Consider the following 18,505-nt stretch of genomic DNA (forward strand, 5'->3'; position numbering starts at 1 on the left):
TCAAAATCGGTCTGTTAAGGAGTTTAATTACAAACACACTCACAGAAATTTTATATATACAAATATTTAAAAACTTATAGATTTTTTTTCAATGGGAGGTACTGTTAATGAAAGACAATGAAAAACTTAAATAATTTATTTGTTAATACGATTTCTTCATAATTTGCCTATGCGTTGAGATGTGGATTCTGAAGCTCGCCACGAATGTTTGTCTTCATAAGCTAGAACAGTTACAATTTTAAAATAGATACATACTTATTAAGTGTCCGGTTGACACAGAGTCGAGAGTTGACGCTAAGATTGACAGGTGTGTCAATTCTACCTTTTCGACGTACGTGATTACGTCTATGTTACCCTAACACTTATCGTGGCGCTGGCGCTAGATCCAGTTACTGTAGTGTTTTCTTGTTTAGTTTTCTTTATAGACAAGTCGGTCTGACTTATGTGGAGTTTTTGGCTATTTTCCTCACAAAGTTTTCTTTCTTTGTGAGCACGTGTTAACTGAGTCCAATTTTTTTTCTGATGTTTACAATAAAATAAAATAAACCAGTGGCGCTACAACCTTCTAATCCTGGCCTCAGATTTCTGTATCTGTTTAATAACTTTGTGAATCTAATATACAAGTAGGTGATCAGCCTCCTGTGTCTGACACACGCCGTCGACCTATTGTGTCTAAGGCAAGCCGGTTTCCTCACGATGTTTTCCTCCATCGTTCGAGCGCATGATAAATGCGCACATAAAAAGAAAGTACATTGCAAGGTGCACAGCCGTGGATCGAACCTACGACCTCAGGGATGAGAGTAACACGCTACTCATATGTATACAATAAATAATCGTGTTGATTGCATACATATAAATATCTATTGTGCACATAAAGCCCAAGCTCATATGAGAACCTAAGACTGATAAGATACTCTTATGAATTATCAAGTATGTAGTTTTTCGAATCGGTTTTTATAACTACCTCAATCTGTTGTTGGTAATTAAGTTCAGTCTTGCTGAGAACGTAAGACAGCTTAGCAAGGGCTGCCTCCGATGTCATGTCGAATGCGGGGACCACGCCGCACTCTATTAACAGCTGAAAATAAATTGTATAAAAGCCATTACGAACTGTTAGTATTTCCCTTAACATTTTATTCAGATGATCGCGAGCGGAGTCACTACATCCCCTAACGCCCGAAACCAATAATTAATCCACAATCTCAGATTGTTTTCCGACAGCGACAGTCGATCGATCTCCTATCTGTATCCCAATACCAAACCCTATGAAGACAATCCATTTTTGGCGACGGATAAAATGCTCTTTGTCGTTTTCACTCATATTTAATAATCAATGTAAACCAAATAAAGTTAATAAAACGGTACAAATAACATTGAAATATACATGTGTATGTTTAAAACATAACAAACAGTTTTTTTAATTATTTAAAAAACTTGTGTAAGTTAAAATCTGTTAAAATAATAACTGTTGAAATCGAGCTTTCGTCAACTGTCATTTTCATACAAAGGTAGGTAGGAAGCTTGTATCGACAGATGGCTATAACAATCCGTTGTTTGGTTATTGGCACACTTGGCACAACATTTGGATTAAGATTACTATCTCAGATGGTGGATTATGGATTGAGGTTATTTATTTTATAGGTTATTGGGTTTGGGCGTAAATGTACCTGACATTATTTGTCTTAAGATTGTTGATACATTAGAAACAAGTCAGGACCTACAGTTGGCCTATCTACTTAAAGTCTTGTGGTGAGCAACCCAAGTGTTCTTTGTACCTAAGGGATATATGTGACGGTGAAGCACTGATTGCGATACTAAGGGCCAGAAAAAGTCTGTTGCACAGAGCCCCGTTGACAAAGACGTTGCTCCGACTGAATGCGGTCTCTGACACTATCGACATCTTTATATGAGTTCATAGTAGCGATAATTTGTACTTATTTTATATTAAATATTTTTTTAATTTCGAAATTATTGGCTTAGAATAAAAATTCATAGATTCATAGTATATAGATTAATAGATTCATAGAATTTATGAATAAATAAAGAAATTCTAGCGAACTATCGTTGCAGGGGTGATAGTAGTTAGAACGGATATTATTTGTAAGCCAATACCTATGCATCTGTGAAAACGTTAAATAAACATTCTTTAGTTATGTTAAATCCACTATAGTTTAATAATTAAGAAAGCGTAAAACTTTGTTTGACTGTCCGTTTTGATCATAAACACAAAATATAAGAAAGGCGCCGTAATGGTTCTTAAACATATTTTCATATTTTTATATTTTCATTTTGACAAATATTGTCAAACATAGTAGAGTAACAGTTTGACAGTTTCGAATAGTGAACTTACAAGTCCGGTTTCATACAATGGCTTCCCATGAACCATTCCATTGACACACTGCGTTACATTGACCACCAGCACCTCGTTTTTGACAGCTCTCTCAATCTCTCTGTAGATCTCTTTGCGTTTAATCGGGATGTTACCATTGCCATATGTCTCTAAGACCACACCTAAAAAAACAATTTTGTTAAAAGTACTATTTTGTAATAATAGTTTTTATTGAAAATATAATAAGGAGAGGCCCTTTTGTTCCCATGTTCTTAGTCACACCGGCGGAACTAATTGAAAGTTCCGTATATAAAAATATTTTTACACTCCCCAATACCGATATGGACAGAAGAATGCTTTATCATCATGTAAGAGATAAGGGATTTCGAGGATTCGAGCTTATCAATGGGGTCAAATTTTAACCTTAGAGGTCACCCCTCTACCAGCTATCTTTGACAGTGATGACCTTTTTAAATGGATATTCATACAAATTATGGGTGTATAGAGATGTCACCAAACTTTTTTTCAAAGTGGGAGAGAAGAAATTGAGTTCAGGAATGGAAGATTCCAGAAGTATTTATTTACGTGGAACAGAAAATTTGTATCCATTTCAAGTAAGCAAGTAGTAAGTAGCAAGTTCTGCGCATTCCAATAAAAATTGGTACTCCCTACAATCCTCAGATTTCTGTATGATCCATACTGTTGTATGATCCAATGAATCTTTTTTTTCTAAACAGGCCAGTTAGTTATCAGCCTTCTTTGCCTGTCACATAATTTTTTGTGTCATGCCTTCCTCTGGATGTTTTCTTTCACCGTCCGAGTTAATAAAGAAAATACCATTATTCCACAAAACGTAAGTTTCGTTTCAAAACTAGGACCGGGTTAGACTCTATAAGGAACCAACCAAGTCAGCTATTTGAATTAACATTGTTTTAATTACTTTAAATTATTATTGTAAAGACAATAAAAATGTATACCTTTCATTCCTTCAAACACTCTCCTAATAATATCTGGAGTGATGGTCGGAGTTACTTTTAATATGTAGACGTCGGTGCAGAGTTTATCGTGTAAGATACATTCATTTGGTACAGATCCACGAGGATGGATCAACATTTTAGGGTCTACATCAATGGTTGTTTTGGCTTCTAATAGAGGAGGGAAATTCGGTGTGTCAAAAGCGTAGATCTTTGTATTCGAGACTTTCTTGACTCTGAAATATAAATAAATCTAATAATTATCATAATTCTTGGACTTGTATGTAAATACGTCGCAGGCATGAGGGTATCCCGGGATAGGTCTAACATGTTGCTCGAGTACAGATCGCAGCTGGAAAAATTCTGCCATAGAATTGTCAAATATCAGTGAGATGAATAGCACAAGAGGTAACGCGGGCTACGACTGGCCCATAAATATCATGAGGATATTTCCGGAGTAGTTGTCGCCCGGGCCCGGCTGGAGACGCCAAGACCAGCAGACCAAGGCAAATGAAGTCCCTTTTTAGGAAAGGGGAGATTTGACACTCCCCTGCTGCCTAGCTTCTCGGCTACAGTTCTACCTGATCGCGTTTCTGATGTAGGGTATATTCCTAAGCAGAATTCAGCTTACATAAGCCCTCTTATTCATTAGTTCAGGCTTCAAGGTATTTATTTTGTCTTTATTAATGTACGCACTGCAGTCGCATTGCAGAATATAGAATATCTTCTATGTTAGAAATTAGATACAGTGACCATGTATGAATATTGGTAGTTATTAGCACTGCTACTACACGATAGTACTCACAGAACACTATATACTAATAACAGAGGCTTTAATATGAACAAAACGTAAAGTTATTCGTAAATTTACTAAAACGTTAAAGAAAATTTTATTAGAGATGCGTGGGCGTAGATACATACTTTAGAGCGTTCGAGTTAAATACCAAATTATGAAAAATTTGGTTGAAATGCTAGATTATAAGAATTACCTGGTTCCTCTGAACAACTTGGCTCCAAAGAAGACGGTTACTTCTGGGATATACTGTGTAGCAGCAATAAGTATAGCACATAAGATGTTATTGTTACCATCACTTCGTGGTTGGAAAATTGGGACCTATTTAAATAAAATAAAATAAAATTATTTTTGGTTTTTGTGGAACTTAAGTAGAGTTTTATCTTTGATTGACATAACCTTTACACATTTAAAGAAAAAACTTTTTAACCGGATTAAAGTTATGTATTATTATAAATTTACAATTATTTAACATAATTTTAAATTTATCCGACGTTTCGCGTGCTTTACAGCGTGCGTGGTCACGGTGACCGGTTTAATCCGGTTAAAAAGTTTTTTCTTTAAGTAGAGTTCTTTATTGTCAATCCATAATGACACAATAATAAGATAATATAGTAATATATTTTTACAATCTCCAAGTGTTATCTAATTAGTAGTTATTTCAAGTAAAATCATGCTGACTTTTAGTTTTTCTTGTATTTGAATTTCAAGGCCCATAGCAACATTACTTTATTGACGTATTAATGTGCTACATAGAGATGCAGTTTCTTACCTGAGCTCCGGTAAGAACAACAGTCTTTCCAACAGATTCTAACATAAAGGAGAGAATTGATGCACCATACGCTGTGGTATCAGTTCCATGAAGGACGACAAAACCATCGTAATCATGGTAGTATTTCTGAAAAAAAAAATTATATGACACTGCTTGACTTGACTTAGGGTTCTATATTCAGTAGTTCGCCATCGAGAAATTAATACACTACAATGATGCAATAATAGAATATTGTTCGTGCATTAAACCAAATGAATGGATAATTTGTTTCACTGTAAGTAACCGATATTTATTGACGTACACGAATACTTGTTGAAAAATTTGTATACTTTACGGGAATTTAATATGTTCTTAAAATATACTATGACATAAAATATAAGGCATATAATAATTTAAAAACGTTACTGTTACCTTAATATCTCTAGCCATGTTGATCCAGTCGTCTGTCATAAAGTCTGATGAATCTTTCAGCTCTTCATATTCTAAGATCTTGTAAAGAATCTTCTGATCTGTGTCTTTACCATCTAAAAATTATCGTTTATTTAGCAAAATCGTTTTTATTATCAATTTCCTAAGATTCTCAACTTTTAATAGAATTATAATATTTGTAATCTTTGTATTTTTTTAAAGAATTACGTATTAGATAGGGACACCACATTAAGTCATTCAATCTTATCAGTTACCTAATATAGTTTCATATAAAACATGGAATACTTTCTATAAGGAACATTACAATATTATTACCATCACATTACCTAGTCGAGACTGGGGTTACAGGGGCATCTTACATTATTATTATTATATATTACATATACATTCAAATCTATTCAAACTATACCATCTACCGATAAAATATTTATTTATTTATTACAGAAATACATACATTATCCTTACAGACTATGCCAATACGATAATGTCGTGAAACATTAAATAAAATATAATAAAGTAGGTACATATATAATATTAAACACATAATATACACAACATCGCTACTGTGAATTCACTCTGCGAACATATAAATATGTCGATAGTGTCGGAGACAGCATTCAGTAGTAATAATACCAAGGTTAAATATATTTTAAATAAGTGCTTGGTCATTGCAAGGCAAATAACTAAGCCAGTGTCATCAGATGCGCAGAAGTTTTTTCGTACTAGATTTAGTTATGCAACAATTTCGTTAGATTTTTAGACCCGTAAAAATCAATAAATAAACCTAAAAATATATTATTTATCGTTCCTCAAACAGCTATTTTAGAATTATAACAATTGATACCCACTGTTGTATAGTTTTATGTGGATGAAGATTTAAATATAATCTTTATAAAATTAAATAAGCATTAGACAAAATGTAAAATGTTATCGAGCTTTAAATGTAAAGTCATCGATAATCGAAAATTTGTTTTATAGGCAATTATTTCATCGAATGTAAGGATAGCAAAGGCGTATGCGAAGCAAATCTCTATCTTTTGCCATTCGATAAACGTTTGTGGTCACGCTCCTCACGGATCTGTTTTATATTCGACACATGTATTCATAACATATGAAATAAAATAGGACCTAGACTTGGGTCTCTATGGATAAGATTTAGAAACGAGGCTCACATCAACTCTCGTCCTATAAACCCCCCCCCCCCACACACACTCTCGGATGTCGAAATCCAACACGAGATATACATATATAAACACGAAATTCGTAGAACTGCACCTGATGGTACTCAACAGTTTTCTCAACACAAACAAGGCTTGATTTGACAAAACAATAATAACGTGATGGACAACTTTATAGTTAACAAGTTACATGATTTAGTTATTTATAGAAATAAATTACCTGGTAACACGAGGTAGTCTTGTCTGTCTGTTTTAGCGAGATTTTTCTCCCAATATTCATTGTCGTGAAGCTGAGTTAATTTTCTAATAACTCTGTTCTCAATGTTCTTCTGTGGAACCAGTACTGAAATATTTAAATTATTGAACAAATATATGTACGGATAATGTTTATGCTAACATATTTTAATTAATCAATTAATGTAAAACCCTTATTATCATGACATTTTAATTTTAAATAATGATTTATTTTATCTATGACCAATATCAGAAATAACCGAACAACATTGTTCTTATTGCGTATACCTATAATAATTAATTATCGCTGCGCCTTCTTAAGTTCTTATGTTCACACGTGTTTATCTATACAATATTTTCATAAGTATTGAATTCTCCTCAACATCTGTGATGTTTGAATTCATCATTCAATAATTAAACTCACCGCCTTTTTCATTCTTTAACATTCCAAAAGTACCACCAGTGTAAATAACCAATACTCTTCTTTCTTGAACCATGTTTATTTGTGGTAAATTACAGCGACAACGTGTTTCGCGCGACTCAGCTGTCAAACTAATGATGAAATGATGCCCCAGTTATTTAAATATCAGATGTAATAACTCACTGAAGGCTTATCAGTTGCTTATCGGATGGAGCGTATCTTCGCTTAATTGAGTAATACTCTAATAAACGCGATATAATTTGCATGAATTTTTTCCTTATAATGGCGTATGGTAGGTAATGTGCTAATAAGATTTGAATAGAAAACAAAACTGTCTTATTTATTTATTTGGAAAATAAAACAGATACATCTCTATATAATAAAAAAAGTTAAAAAATAAAACATAAAATAAACATTGGATGTATCCACAAAAAAATATGATACAGAGCAAAGCAAATCAAAACATGACAGCACAAAATTTATAAATCCGGAGAACGACAAACATTCTAGTAGCTAATAAAGAAGAAAGATACAAGGATTAGAACATTAATAGTTGTTTTAAATTATTCTTAAATGAAGCAGTAGAGTTTTATTGATAAACGTATGTAATTTATGTTTATAAATTAGAATTTAGTGCAAAATATGGCAAAAATCGGTGGCAGAAACTGGAAACGTTGCATTATTGATGCCGTTTGTTAATCACTTTCTCGTAATGAACACTTAGAGGCGTGTCTGGGCCAAATTTTGTTTCATTATTGTATAATATTTGATTAAGGGTAATACGAGATAGTGTTATCATTATGTATTAAATATAAATATTATTGATGATAAATATTCTCATCACCGTGACTACGGTGTTTCTTGAGCTGTCGTTTACTGTGAATACGTCAATAGTGTAATTTAATTTATTTATTTTGAATATTTGACGGCTTAAAGTTCAAAGTTTAAACATAATTTAATATGAAAAAAAAGGCACACTATAATGTATAACAAATTAACTTTATATAACTTCGTTCACATTTTTGTTTCTTCTTTTTATTGCACTTCTCTGTGTTACTCTTAGCTCTCTTTTAGCTTGGTTTCCTGGAGATTTTAAGCGATAATGTCTTTTGTAATTTTTTTCCTAATTTAAGAAGCAATAATAATACTTTGCTTGTGCATACCTCAACCCGGGGGCGTTCGAATCACGGCTGAGTACTATGTATGCAATGAACACTCGCTCCAATAAAAGAAAAGATTGCGAGGAATTCCTTAGAGCTAAAAATCTACTGCCGGTGTCAGGTACAGAAGGCACAGGCACAATACTTGTCTTTTAAGAAAGTTATCTGGAAACACATAACTTTTTTAAATCTAGGGTTGTAGCGCTATTTTTTTTACAGAAGAGATCCAATTAAGTAAAATATTAAATTCAAAAAGTATATTCACAACTTATTTTTAAATATATTATACAACGTAATTCGTTTTAGTTTTCCACGTCAGTCCATGGAGGTGACGGTGCCTCGTCATCTCTCTCAAACATACGTCCAAAAATACCGAAGGAATATAACTCTACATTCCCATTTAAAAGCTTATAATTATAAAAGGTTCTCTCTCCAATTTGGTTGATATTTAGGGAATAGTCTTTGACTTCCAGAGGCAAAATTGATGGTTGTAGCGATATTGGATAGTAAACTATGTTGTCAGCTTGCAAATCTTCATTTCGTTTTGGAGTTGTTAGGTTCGCAGCGATGGATAGCTCTTCAAATGTCGCAAGAGACTCCGCTGTATATTTGGGAAATCTGTAAAAATTTCTTGTTGTTAAAGAGATGCGACAACATTTATTGCCATATAGGAATACATGTATCTCAGGCTCTATCTCAGATATAGAGATTGTTGTGTTTAAGAAGCCTTGTTTTATGTACAGTATTATACTTTTTTAGGTCCCATCCTTTTTAGTAAATTAGTTTAGTTTTAAATTACTTATTAGTCTTAAGTTAGGATAGATCGTAATGTTAAATTGTGTCTTTGTGGTGAGACAATGTTTATAAAGAAACTAAACGATAAAGAAAGTTGTAAGGGTTAGGGTCTGTTTCACAATGTACGGATAAGTTCTACATAAGTTCCAAATTAGCTATTTCTTACTTATTGGTAGGACAAACACTATTGTTGCGTTTCACGACTGTCAGATAGCGCTATTCGTCACATAAAGTCCATCATAAGTTATGAAGTCCGATGAATGTCAAATAGCACAATTTATCTTCCAAATAATTTATGTGTTGCATAGCTATCTGGTACTTTATCCTTACATTGTGAAACAGACACTTAGACTCACACAAATCTAGTATTACCTTTTGCTACATGAATCGATCCCATCTCCTGTACAAGCGAATACAGCACACACCTTTATACCTCCAGTTGCCTTGCCGTCATATGTACGAACTCCACTTAACACACCAGCTCGATATTTGTATAACTAATAAACCAAATATCAGGAAGTAATAGAACCTCTAAATTACTATGCTATTAGTGTTTCATTATTTTTATGATACATTTTATAATATTTACTGTTTACTAAAAGCGTATATCTTGTTAATATTTAATTAAAATCGATAGTGTTCTTTAAGTTGACTATCTGTTAATATATTAAAGATTTCTTAATCTCCTGTCTCACTCATCATGAGAATTAAAATAAGAGTTTTTAATTTTTATTAAAAAGTTCCTGTCATTGTGACAAAAAAGAAGGAATTATCTCATGTAATCTTTTTAAGTTATAGTTTATATCGTACATGCATGATATCAATCATACAAAAATCATCTGAACCATTCTCGGACGAGAAGACATAAGAAATTACATAAAATGTTTTGAAGTTAGATACGTTAGATTGGATTTTTTTTGTTTTATAATATTCTCGTTTAAACCTCTGAACTTCCATAAATATATCAAGATCAACATTAGCCAAATCGGTCCAACCATTCTTGAGTTATTGAGACAAACGAACAGCAATTCATTTTTATATACATATATATTATTAAATATTCCATGACTAAGCATATAATCGGACAAAAAGCGATTACCAGCTATGATGTTCCTAAAGTCAGCATAAAACTAATATTGTTACATCACTAAGTTAGTGTGTGTTTATAAATTGTTTTTATAACTTTGTTTATTTATTTAGTGATAACATTGTTGTTCTGTTACTGGGAGCTCTTCTATGACTACAACCAAGTATTAAAAGTTAACGTGTACTTCTATATCAAATATTTGTTTGCCATACGGTTACAGTAATTACGCTCAGATTTTCTATATTTTTGTTTCTTATATACTGGGTCATATTGGCCATCACCTGATGTTAAGTGATAAAAAAATCATTGGCGCAACCTTTTTGGGTCTGGGCCTCAGATTTATGTGTCTGTTTTATGATCATTTGTCAATCTAATACGCAACTAGGTGATCGGCCTTCTCTGCCTGAAATGCAGCCGACTTTTTAGGCAAGCCGGTTTCCTCACGATGTTCTCCTTCACCGTTCGAGCGTTCAAGTCCATGCATCGGGAATCGAACCTACGATCTCAGGTGTGAGAGTCGCACGCTGAATCCACTAGGTGAACACTGTTTTTATGTTGATGATGATGTTAAGTGATATTGCCGTAGACACTCTCGATGCTCTGGCTCGCGAGTACGTTTCCGCCCTTTTAAGAATTGGAACGCCCTTTTCTTCTCCTAAGTGGAATTGGTTCGGTAATACGTCTACATAAAATTCTTATATGAAAACCCATTTGTGTGTGGATGACACACGTTGAACAGTGATTTTTGATAGAGCTATTAAGGTAAACATTTACTCCTTTAAGTAGGCGTTAGGCGTAGTTATCTTATTCTTACCGTTTTGTCCGTTTGCGTCAGATTAATATTAAAAGAGCAAATTATGTCCCCACTTTTAAGTGTGAAGCTCTGATAACCGGGTACAAGTAACCGGCTTGTGTGGGCTGCCATCGATGGATCCCCATTAATTAGGAGATTGTCATGATCTGAGGGGTCGTTATATATTGGTCCAGGGTAGGATTGTACCTAGAAAAAAGTACTTTATACAATCATTGTGTTTCCCCCTTCGACTATGAAACTGATTCCGAGGGCCTGATTTTGAGTTGATATACAAACTGATCTGGAACTTCTGAGTAACAGATATCCTAGAGTGGGTTGTTTTTGTGGGTGGATTGATTATTTGTCTTAGGGATGGTGGGGTACAATAAATTGGGAACCAGACGGGACTTACAGTTGGCCTACTACGTACTGAAAGTCTTGAGGGGTGTAGTGTGCAACCCAAGTGTACTCCAAGAACTGGGTCTCTTCGTACCTATGGGATATGTGCGACGGCAAAGGCCTAGGTTATTTGCGATACCAAGGGCAAGAACCAGTCTGTTGCACAGATCCCCGTTATCAAAGACGTTGCGCCTACTGAATGCTGTCTCTGACACTATCGACATATTTATATGTTCGCAGAGTGAATTCACAGTAGCGATGTTGTGTATATTATGTGTGTAATATTATATATGTACCTACTTTATTATATGTTATTTAATGTTTCACGACATTATCGTATTGGCATAGGCTGTAAGGATAATGTATGTATTTCTATAATAAATAAATAATAATTTTCATACTAAAGGACGTAAATGAAGCCAATTCCAGAAATTTATAAGATAAGATCAGTAATATCAAAGAAAATATTATACATATGAAACTTGGAATCGTAATTAGTTATATAATTAAATAAGGTCTTAATAAATACCTGTCCAGGAACTTTAGGGACCCTTGTGACAAGAAGTCGTGTAGTAGGTAGACCAGGCATGATGCTTATTAAAGCACCCGCCTTGCCAGAATAAATGCCAGACCCTACAATGCAGGATAATGTATGAAAACATCAATATATTTTAAAGGTAAGGTTTCGTATTAAAAACTGCATTTGCTGAGTATACTTTGTGCCGACTGGGTACGAGTAATCGGTGGGCTTGAAAAGTTCGTAGACTGACACATAGATGGCGCTAGTATTAAATTAATATGATTTATATTTTGCCCTGTATAAATTTGACCACTTTCGTACTATTTTTTTTGAGTCAAGACATACTATTTTGGGTTTATTTAAAAAAATTAATAAAAAGGAATTTCTTGTTTTAATAAAGCATTGATTGCTATTTGACTTTTTAAATATTAATTAAACATACTCTGGACTGAAATTTGCTAGGCAACCCATATGGATTATATTTATTGACATATTAAATTAAATATAAAATACGTTTAATTAAATAAGCATCTCGGTGAAGGTCGTTGTATATCGGGATCTTATACTAGAAGCTCTGTTCAAAGTGGCTCAGCACACACATTGCGGTCTCACCATCGTTCAAAATAACAACAACTGACTTCCGAGCTATTCAACCGTAAAAAACCCGCGACTTCTTTCTGTTCTCAGACCTCAAGAGAATTCTCGCTGGACAGAAGTTTTGCTCTGATGATGTAATCACCGAAAATGATGCCTATTTTGAGGCTAAAGACAAATTGTACTATAAAAATGATATCAAAAAATTGTATGACAGCTAAAATCGTTGTATCGCTCTCGAAGACAACTAGTATAATCAAATCAAATTCTATAAAAAAATCTATGTTAGCATACGAAATTTTTAGCCCACCTTAGATCGATATACCATAAAGAAACTTTAATTAGTCAGCCTTTTGATTTCTGTGGTTAATTTAGAAAACGTAAAATAGTTGTTCTATCAACTTTTCAGGAATCATTCAAAATGTCTTAAATGTTATATTTAATAACTAAAATTTAGGTTGGCTCTTAATCTTTTTCGATATATTAATAATCTCAATTAGGCTTCTATAGACTTAAATTACCAATTACTTTACCTGCTCCACCCTCAGTAACATTATTGGCTCCAGCTGCTATGAAGTTTACATTCATTGAATACGCATACGCCTCTTGAATCTGAACAGCTGAAATATTAATATCAAATATATACCAATCGCGCACGTAGTACAACCTTCTGTCGACACATACCGTCGATTTTTTTGGTCTCTAGTTTTCTCACGATGTTGTTTTCCTTCACCGTACGACCGAGTGTTTAATATGCTAATGGAAGTTCCATTGTTGTACATTGGGGATCGAACCTATGAAGGGATAAGAGTAGCACGTTGAAACGACTAGGCCAACACTGTGCCTATTGATATTCATTAATTAAATTCAAAATAATCATCCATCCACAAATCAAATTCTACGCAAGAAATATATATGAATATACAAAATAGCTGAATATAGTGTTACGGTGAAACTTTAAAATAAAGCTTTTGTTTATCTGGTTTTTCTCTTCTGACTTCGACGTCTTTGACAAAAGGAATTGGTTAGTGCTCTGTCTGTATGCATACTACATGGATAAAAGTTAATATAGGTAATAATTATATATAGCTGTTCTGATACGTTAGCTTTCTTTCCTTTTTAATTAGCTGAAATTTTTTTAATGAATGTTCTTGCTATTTGTGACTGTTGGTGAATTATTTATTAAAATAAATGAACTTTTATATCATTTTTACACTGTTTCGGTACGAAAAACAACAACAAATAAACTAGCATATTACAAATTAGATGATTATATTCAAGATAAGAATGCTTGGAAACATGCTGGTCCTGCTCCATAGGACAATCATAGAGCCTGGACAAAATCAAATTGGTTGCTGATTTTTTGCTTTAGCATATTTTTGTTATTATTATTTTTTTATTTATAATGCTACAAATGTAATTATTTTTTTTTGTATCTCACACACTGTTTTGTTGTGTTTTTTAATATTTTTATTACTCTTTAATGTAAATATTCTACGGTTTCGATATTTGTAAATATGTGAGGAACATGTATACTAACTTTTTTAGTATAGTAGTTCATGCTAAGAGTACATTGTCTTCACATATAATTATTTAACAAATGTAACAAAATATTGTAAACCTATTTTAAAAGAGTAAGTGTGGAGTTTCTTGCCCATTCTTCTCCACACGAAACTACCTTTTGGAAGGGGCAACTAGAATCTTCTTTATATATTTTTTATATATTATTATTATTATATTATTTCCTTATATATATATTTTTTTTGACGTTCAAAAGTGCCATTTTAGATGGTCTAATTGAAATAAATGATTTGACTTTGACTTTGACTATGCCTTTTTGCCTTGTACCTGTTAAATAGGGTAACTCTGAGACCCACATTCCAGTGTATATGATATCAGTTACATTAAGCTTCTGTGGAGTCTGTACAGCTGGGACCTGGAACATCAGGTCGAAGCAGATGAAATGTCCAAACCGGACACCAAAGTCTGTTGAGAACTCGCCCAAGTCTGGGCTCAAAGCTGGTGTGCGAGTATACTCTCCGAACAGATTCATTTTCCGGTATCTGAAATTTTACCAAGACTTTATATATATATTTTATGTTCTATATTTCGTTGTAATTAGTTTTTTTTATTTTAATTTATATTTTAATTGATAAACTTTTTGTTTTGTTCAGTGTATATACCTAGCTGTCACTCCAAAATATTGTGGGTCCACTGAAAATCAGTGTTGCTGGTGACAGCAACCGAAAGCTGAGTTGGCCCCATTTTTGATTGAAGTGATTGTGTCATCGATCCAAGGCATTTGCCTAGCTGTTTGATCAACTAACTAAATGTATTTCAGGTTAAACGGCGCCGTTTAGTTAAAAGACTAGGCTGTTAATTGAACGGCTAATTAAGCTATTTGGCTGCGACATATCTAACATCACGTCTATAATCTATTAGATAAAAAATTAAACGAAATAGATTTTTTAGAATTATGCTTTACCTTATAAATCGATAATAGTGATTTTAACTCACTCATTGAAGTGCTCATGATATCTTTGAATTTTATCACGATCAAAACCTTCTCTTGATATAATTTTATCTCATATACTTAAATAATAATCTGTCTGAGGATTTTATTTTACGTAAAACGAAACAAACCGAAATTAAACTTGCAAATATTTTTATTTAAGTATCGTGTATAATATTTAAACAGTAGTTTATACTATACGAGTATTTGCTATAATAATACGTCATTGCTTTTTTGATAGCTCGTCATTGTCACCCAGAGCGGGTTTCGACACCCACAAAGTTTTGATACAAGTGCGATTCCAACTACTGGTTCTTCCATATACAAGTCGTTTAAATAGATATTGTATCTTAGAACTTGAAAGGATTACTTACCTACTAACAACTGCTCCTTGTCTGTCAAAAACGATGTTAGTGTTAAAAATGTATATCTTCTTTTCCGGACATTCTTCACCTGTGGCGTCCTCACAGTTCATTATTTCTTGAATGTTAACAACTACGTAGATCGCGTTCTCACGCGCACCAGCTGATATTGCTACTAAAATCTGAAAGTTAATATGGAAAAGATGTATGTTAATTTGTGGTATATATGCAGAATGTATATTTGCTTTCTTCTTGCTGAATCACTCACGAATACCACTATGTTTGACTTTTTTTTATTTTTTTTATGGCTCTGGCACGGTTTGTGCATTAGCCAGCGTCAAGTATAAGATTTTTATAATTTGTGCTTGTCTTAGAAATGCGACCGTGTCCTCCATGTACACAACCCTCCCAAAGGCCGAGAACATATTTAAATTATATTAAAACTTGCCCTCGAACCGGGAATCGAACCCGGTACCTCTCACCTAGCTGCCACTTAATAAGACCGCTAGGCTATGAGGCCCCTAAAATGATTTTTATGTTAGACTTGACTATTAATTTAAACCTTTTTTCTTTAAACTCTTGACTTACCTCATGATATAAATCAGGTCGTATTGCTGGTATTGGATCATCCTTCAACAAGGAATTAATTGGAATAGGCACATAATGATCTTGACCAGGATTTAAGCATAACTCTGGGAATACCACCACGTCAGCGTCCTGTGAACGCGTTCTTTATTTAGTATAAAATAATTGTGGTTTTACTGTTTATTTATTAAAACAAATAAAAACAAGTAATATAAATTATTATGGATGCAACGAGTGGCCTTATAGCTAACGAGCGATATCTCCCAGGCAACCCTAGTAAGGATTAAAAAGAGGGTCAAGTGAATACTGCTGTGTTAAGCGAATACTGCTAGCGATTCATTTTGACATTCTAGTTAGTAATTACTGTACTGGTATTTAGAAAATGCCAATGACGGTATGATTTTGTATGACAATCTCCCCTATTTCCACTTTATATCTAATCTATTTGCTTTACATGTTTGTTTGTTTGTTTTCTACAGCTGATTTAAAAAAAACAACAGCAATTAATACAATATAGGCAATTAAAAGTCTTATTTAAATTGAAGATTTAACAAAATAAAGTTGCGTACGCTGTACTATCAAATAGTCACATTTACATTCGTATAAAACTATAGTTATGCGCAAGTAAATATTGTATATAGTTTATTATAAACTATATGAGATATAGCGCGGACAAGTTTTTGATAAAATGAATCTATAAGTGGGTTTGTCAATAAGATTACAAATCTTATCCACCATCTTAATCTTCAAAATAAAATTTTAATTTATCTTTTTATCTACTCGTGTGATATACACGCGTAGACAAAAATATGGACTTAGATTAGTTAATAATATATGACCAATTTAAAAAAATATTTTTATTTAATATATGATCCTGATTACTCCGGCTTTTGTCTGACATGTGTGAACGATTATTGGTTTTCTTTCACCTTACGAGCAAGTCTTAGTTGCACACATAGACAGGAAGTCCATTAGTGCACAGCCGGGAATAGAACTCATGTCCACAGGAATGAAAGTCGCATGTTGAAGCCACCAATCTAGTGCTGTTTATATTAAATAATAACTAGCTGATCCGGCAAACGTCGTTTTGCCATGTTTATCATTTATAATAAAAAATAGGGTTTGATCGTAGAGGGGTGAAAATTAGGGGTTGTATGTATTTTTTAATGCTGTATCATAAAAAATAAAAAATAAGAATTAAACAAAAGTTTTAGGGGTGGACTACCCTTAACATTTAGGGGGATGAAAAATAGATGTTGGCCGATTCTCATAGATACCGGATAAGCACAAAAAATTTCATCAAAATCGGTCAAGCCGTTTCGGAGGAGTATGGCAACGAAAACTGTGACACGAGAATTTTATATATTAGATTATACTTATTGTTTACCTTTTCAGCAGCATCTCTGATCAGCGTTAGATAATTCTGTACATTGCTAGCTACATCCCAACTGAATTCGTATTCAACCACTGCTGCCACATAGCTTAAGTCTTCTGGTGTTGATTTCTTAAATTTTATATAAAATCTCATAACCACTCTATAATAGTCTTTTTTGTATAGAACATGGCAAACGGCAGAAGGCTCACCTGATGTTAAGTGATTCCGCCGCCCATGCTCACACTACCAGGCACGTGAGCCGGCCTTTGAAGAATTGGTACACTCTTTTCTTGCAGGACCCTAAGTCCAATTGGCTTAAACAACACTCTGTTGTGGAACGACAGACGTCGAGGTGATACGGGTAGAATAGAAAAAAAAATCTCGTATGGTGTGAAGATCGTGATTAATCTTCTTATCTATAAATATTAAATATCAATGAAACATACGCGATATGAAAAGCAGCGCCACTAATTATCATAATATATATTTTTTTTTAAATCCGCCTCGACGTCGGAAGATGAAACACACCTGCTATTAATCGTCTATTTAATTATTTTATTAGCCTTTCAAACCGAAAAAATTTGTAATTAGGTTCTGTATATACGATATAAACGAATAGTTTGTTATAGTTGCTTGCAAAGTATGTTTGAGTACTTTTATTTACAGATTTTAATTGTTTAAGGATATGTTATGTTACAGTTACAGAGTTATCTCAATTTTTTTTAAATATGTCATTATCTAATGAAATCATAAAAAGCAACGTAATCTTTTAATGTCCTCATTTGCATATATATGTGAAAATGTTTATAATTAATAAAATTTTCTTTGTAAACAATCACATATGAACACCTATTTTATACGAAAAGCACTTACCTGTAGCGATAACGGTATCAAAGATGTTAATATTAAGAAAATGAAGCGCATCGTCGATGCGTTTTGGAGGAAATTCGCTTCTGTACCTCTCACTCTGGCTATACGATCACGAATATTATATTTATTTGAGAAACGAAGACCTTAAATTCGTAGTAACCTTTGAGCAATTCAATGACTCTTGAGATAAAAGATTAACGGGTTATCTCACCGACAATTTATCAAAATGTTGTTCTACGTCGCTTACATCGGAAATAGCGGATTAAACTCCAGCAGAAGATAAAGCTATGTGCATATCTCAACTCCACTCTGAGGCTGCTACT

At 33.3% G+C, this 18,505-nt stretch overlaps 2 protein-coding genes across 3 annotated transcripts; both read right to left on the reverse strand.

The window, feature by feature from the left end:
- Window positions 1–121: 121 nt before the first annotated feature.
- On the reverse strand, window positions 122–7,292 carry LOC125053917 (L-asparaginase-like). The gene is made up of 9 exons (XM_047655538.1): window positions 7,134–7,292; window positions 6,696–6,818; window positions 5,280–5,392; window positions 4,869–4,994; window positions 4,293–4,417; window positions 3,307–3,539; window positions 2,351–2,511; window positions 965–1,078; window positions 122–221 (listed from the first exon to the last, which is right to left on the reverse strand). The coding sequence occupies exons 1-9, from the start codon at window positions 7,204–7,206 to the stop codon at window positions 168–170; spliced, it is 1,122 nt and encodes a 373-aa protein (XP_047511494.1). The 5' UTR covers window positions 7,207–7,292; the 3' UTR covers window positions 122–167.
- A 1,240-nt stretch (window positions 7,293–8,532) lies between these two features.
- On the reverse strand, window positions 8,533–18,321 carry LOC125053915 (vanin-like protein 2). Of its 2 annotated transcripts, XM_047655536.1 has the most exons (10): window positions 18,186–18,318; window positions 17,325–17,441; window positions 15,941–16,069; window positions 15,365–15,534; window positions 14,327–14,541; window positions 13,012–13,098; window positions 11,894–11,997; window positions 10,987–11,172; window positions 9,458–9,582; window positions 8,533–8,908 (listed from the first exon to the last, which is right to left on the reverse strand). In XM_047655536.1, the coding sequence occupies exons 1-10, from the start codon at window positions 18,234–18,236 to the stop codon at window positions 8,593–8,595; spliced, it is 1,500 nt and encodes a 499-aa protein (XP_047511492.1). In that variant the 5' UTR covers window positions 18,237–18,318; the 3' UTR covers window positions 8,533–8,592. The 2 variants fall into 2 exon arrangements, with proteins under 2 accessions (XP_047511492.1, XP_047511493.1); XM_047655537.1 differs by lacking the exon at window positions 13,012–13,098 and having other exon boundaries at window positions 18,186–18,321.
- Window positions 18,322–18,505: the final 184 nt, after the last annotated feature.

Source organism: Pieris napi, chromosome 11, assembly GCF_905475465.1.
Source record: "Pieris napi chromosome 11, ilPieNapi1.2, whole genome shotgun sequence".
NCBI classification, from domain to species: Eukaryota; Metazoa; Arthropoda; class Insecta; order Lepidoptera; family Pieridae; genus Pieris; species Pieris napi.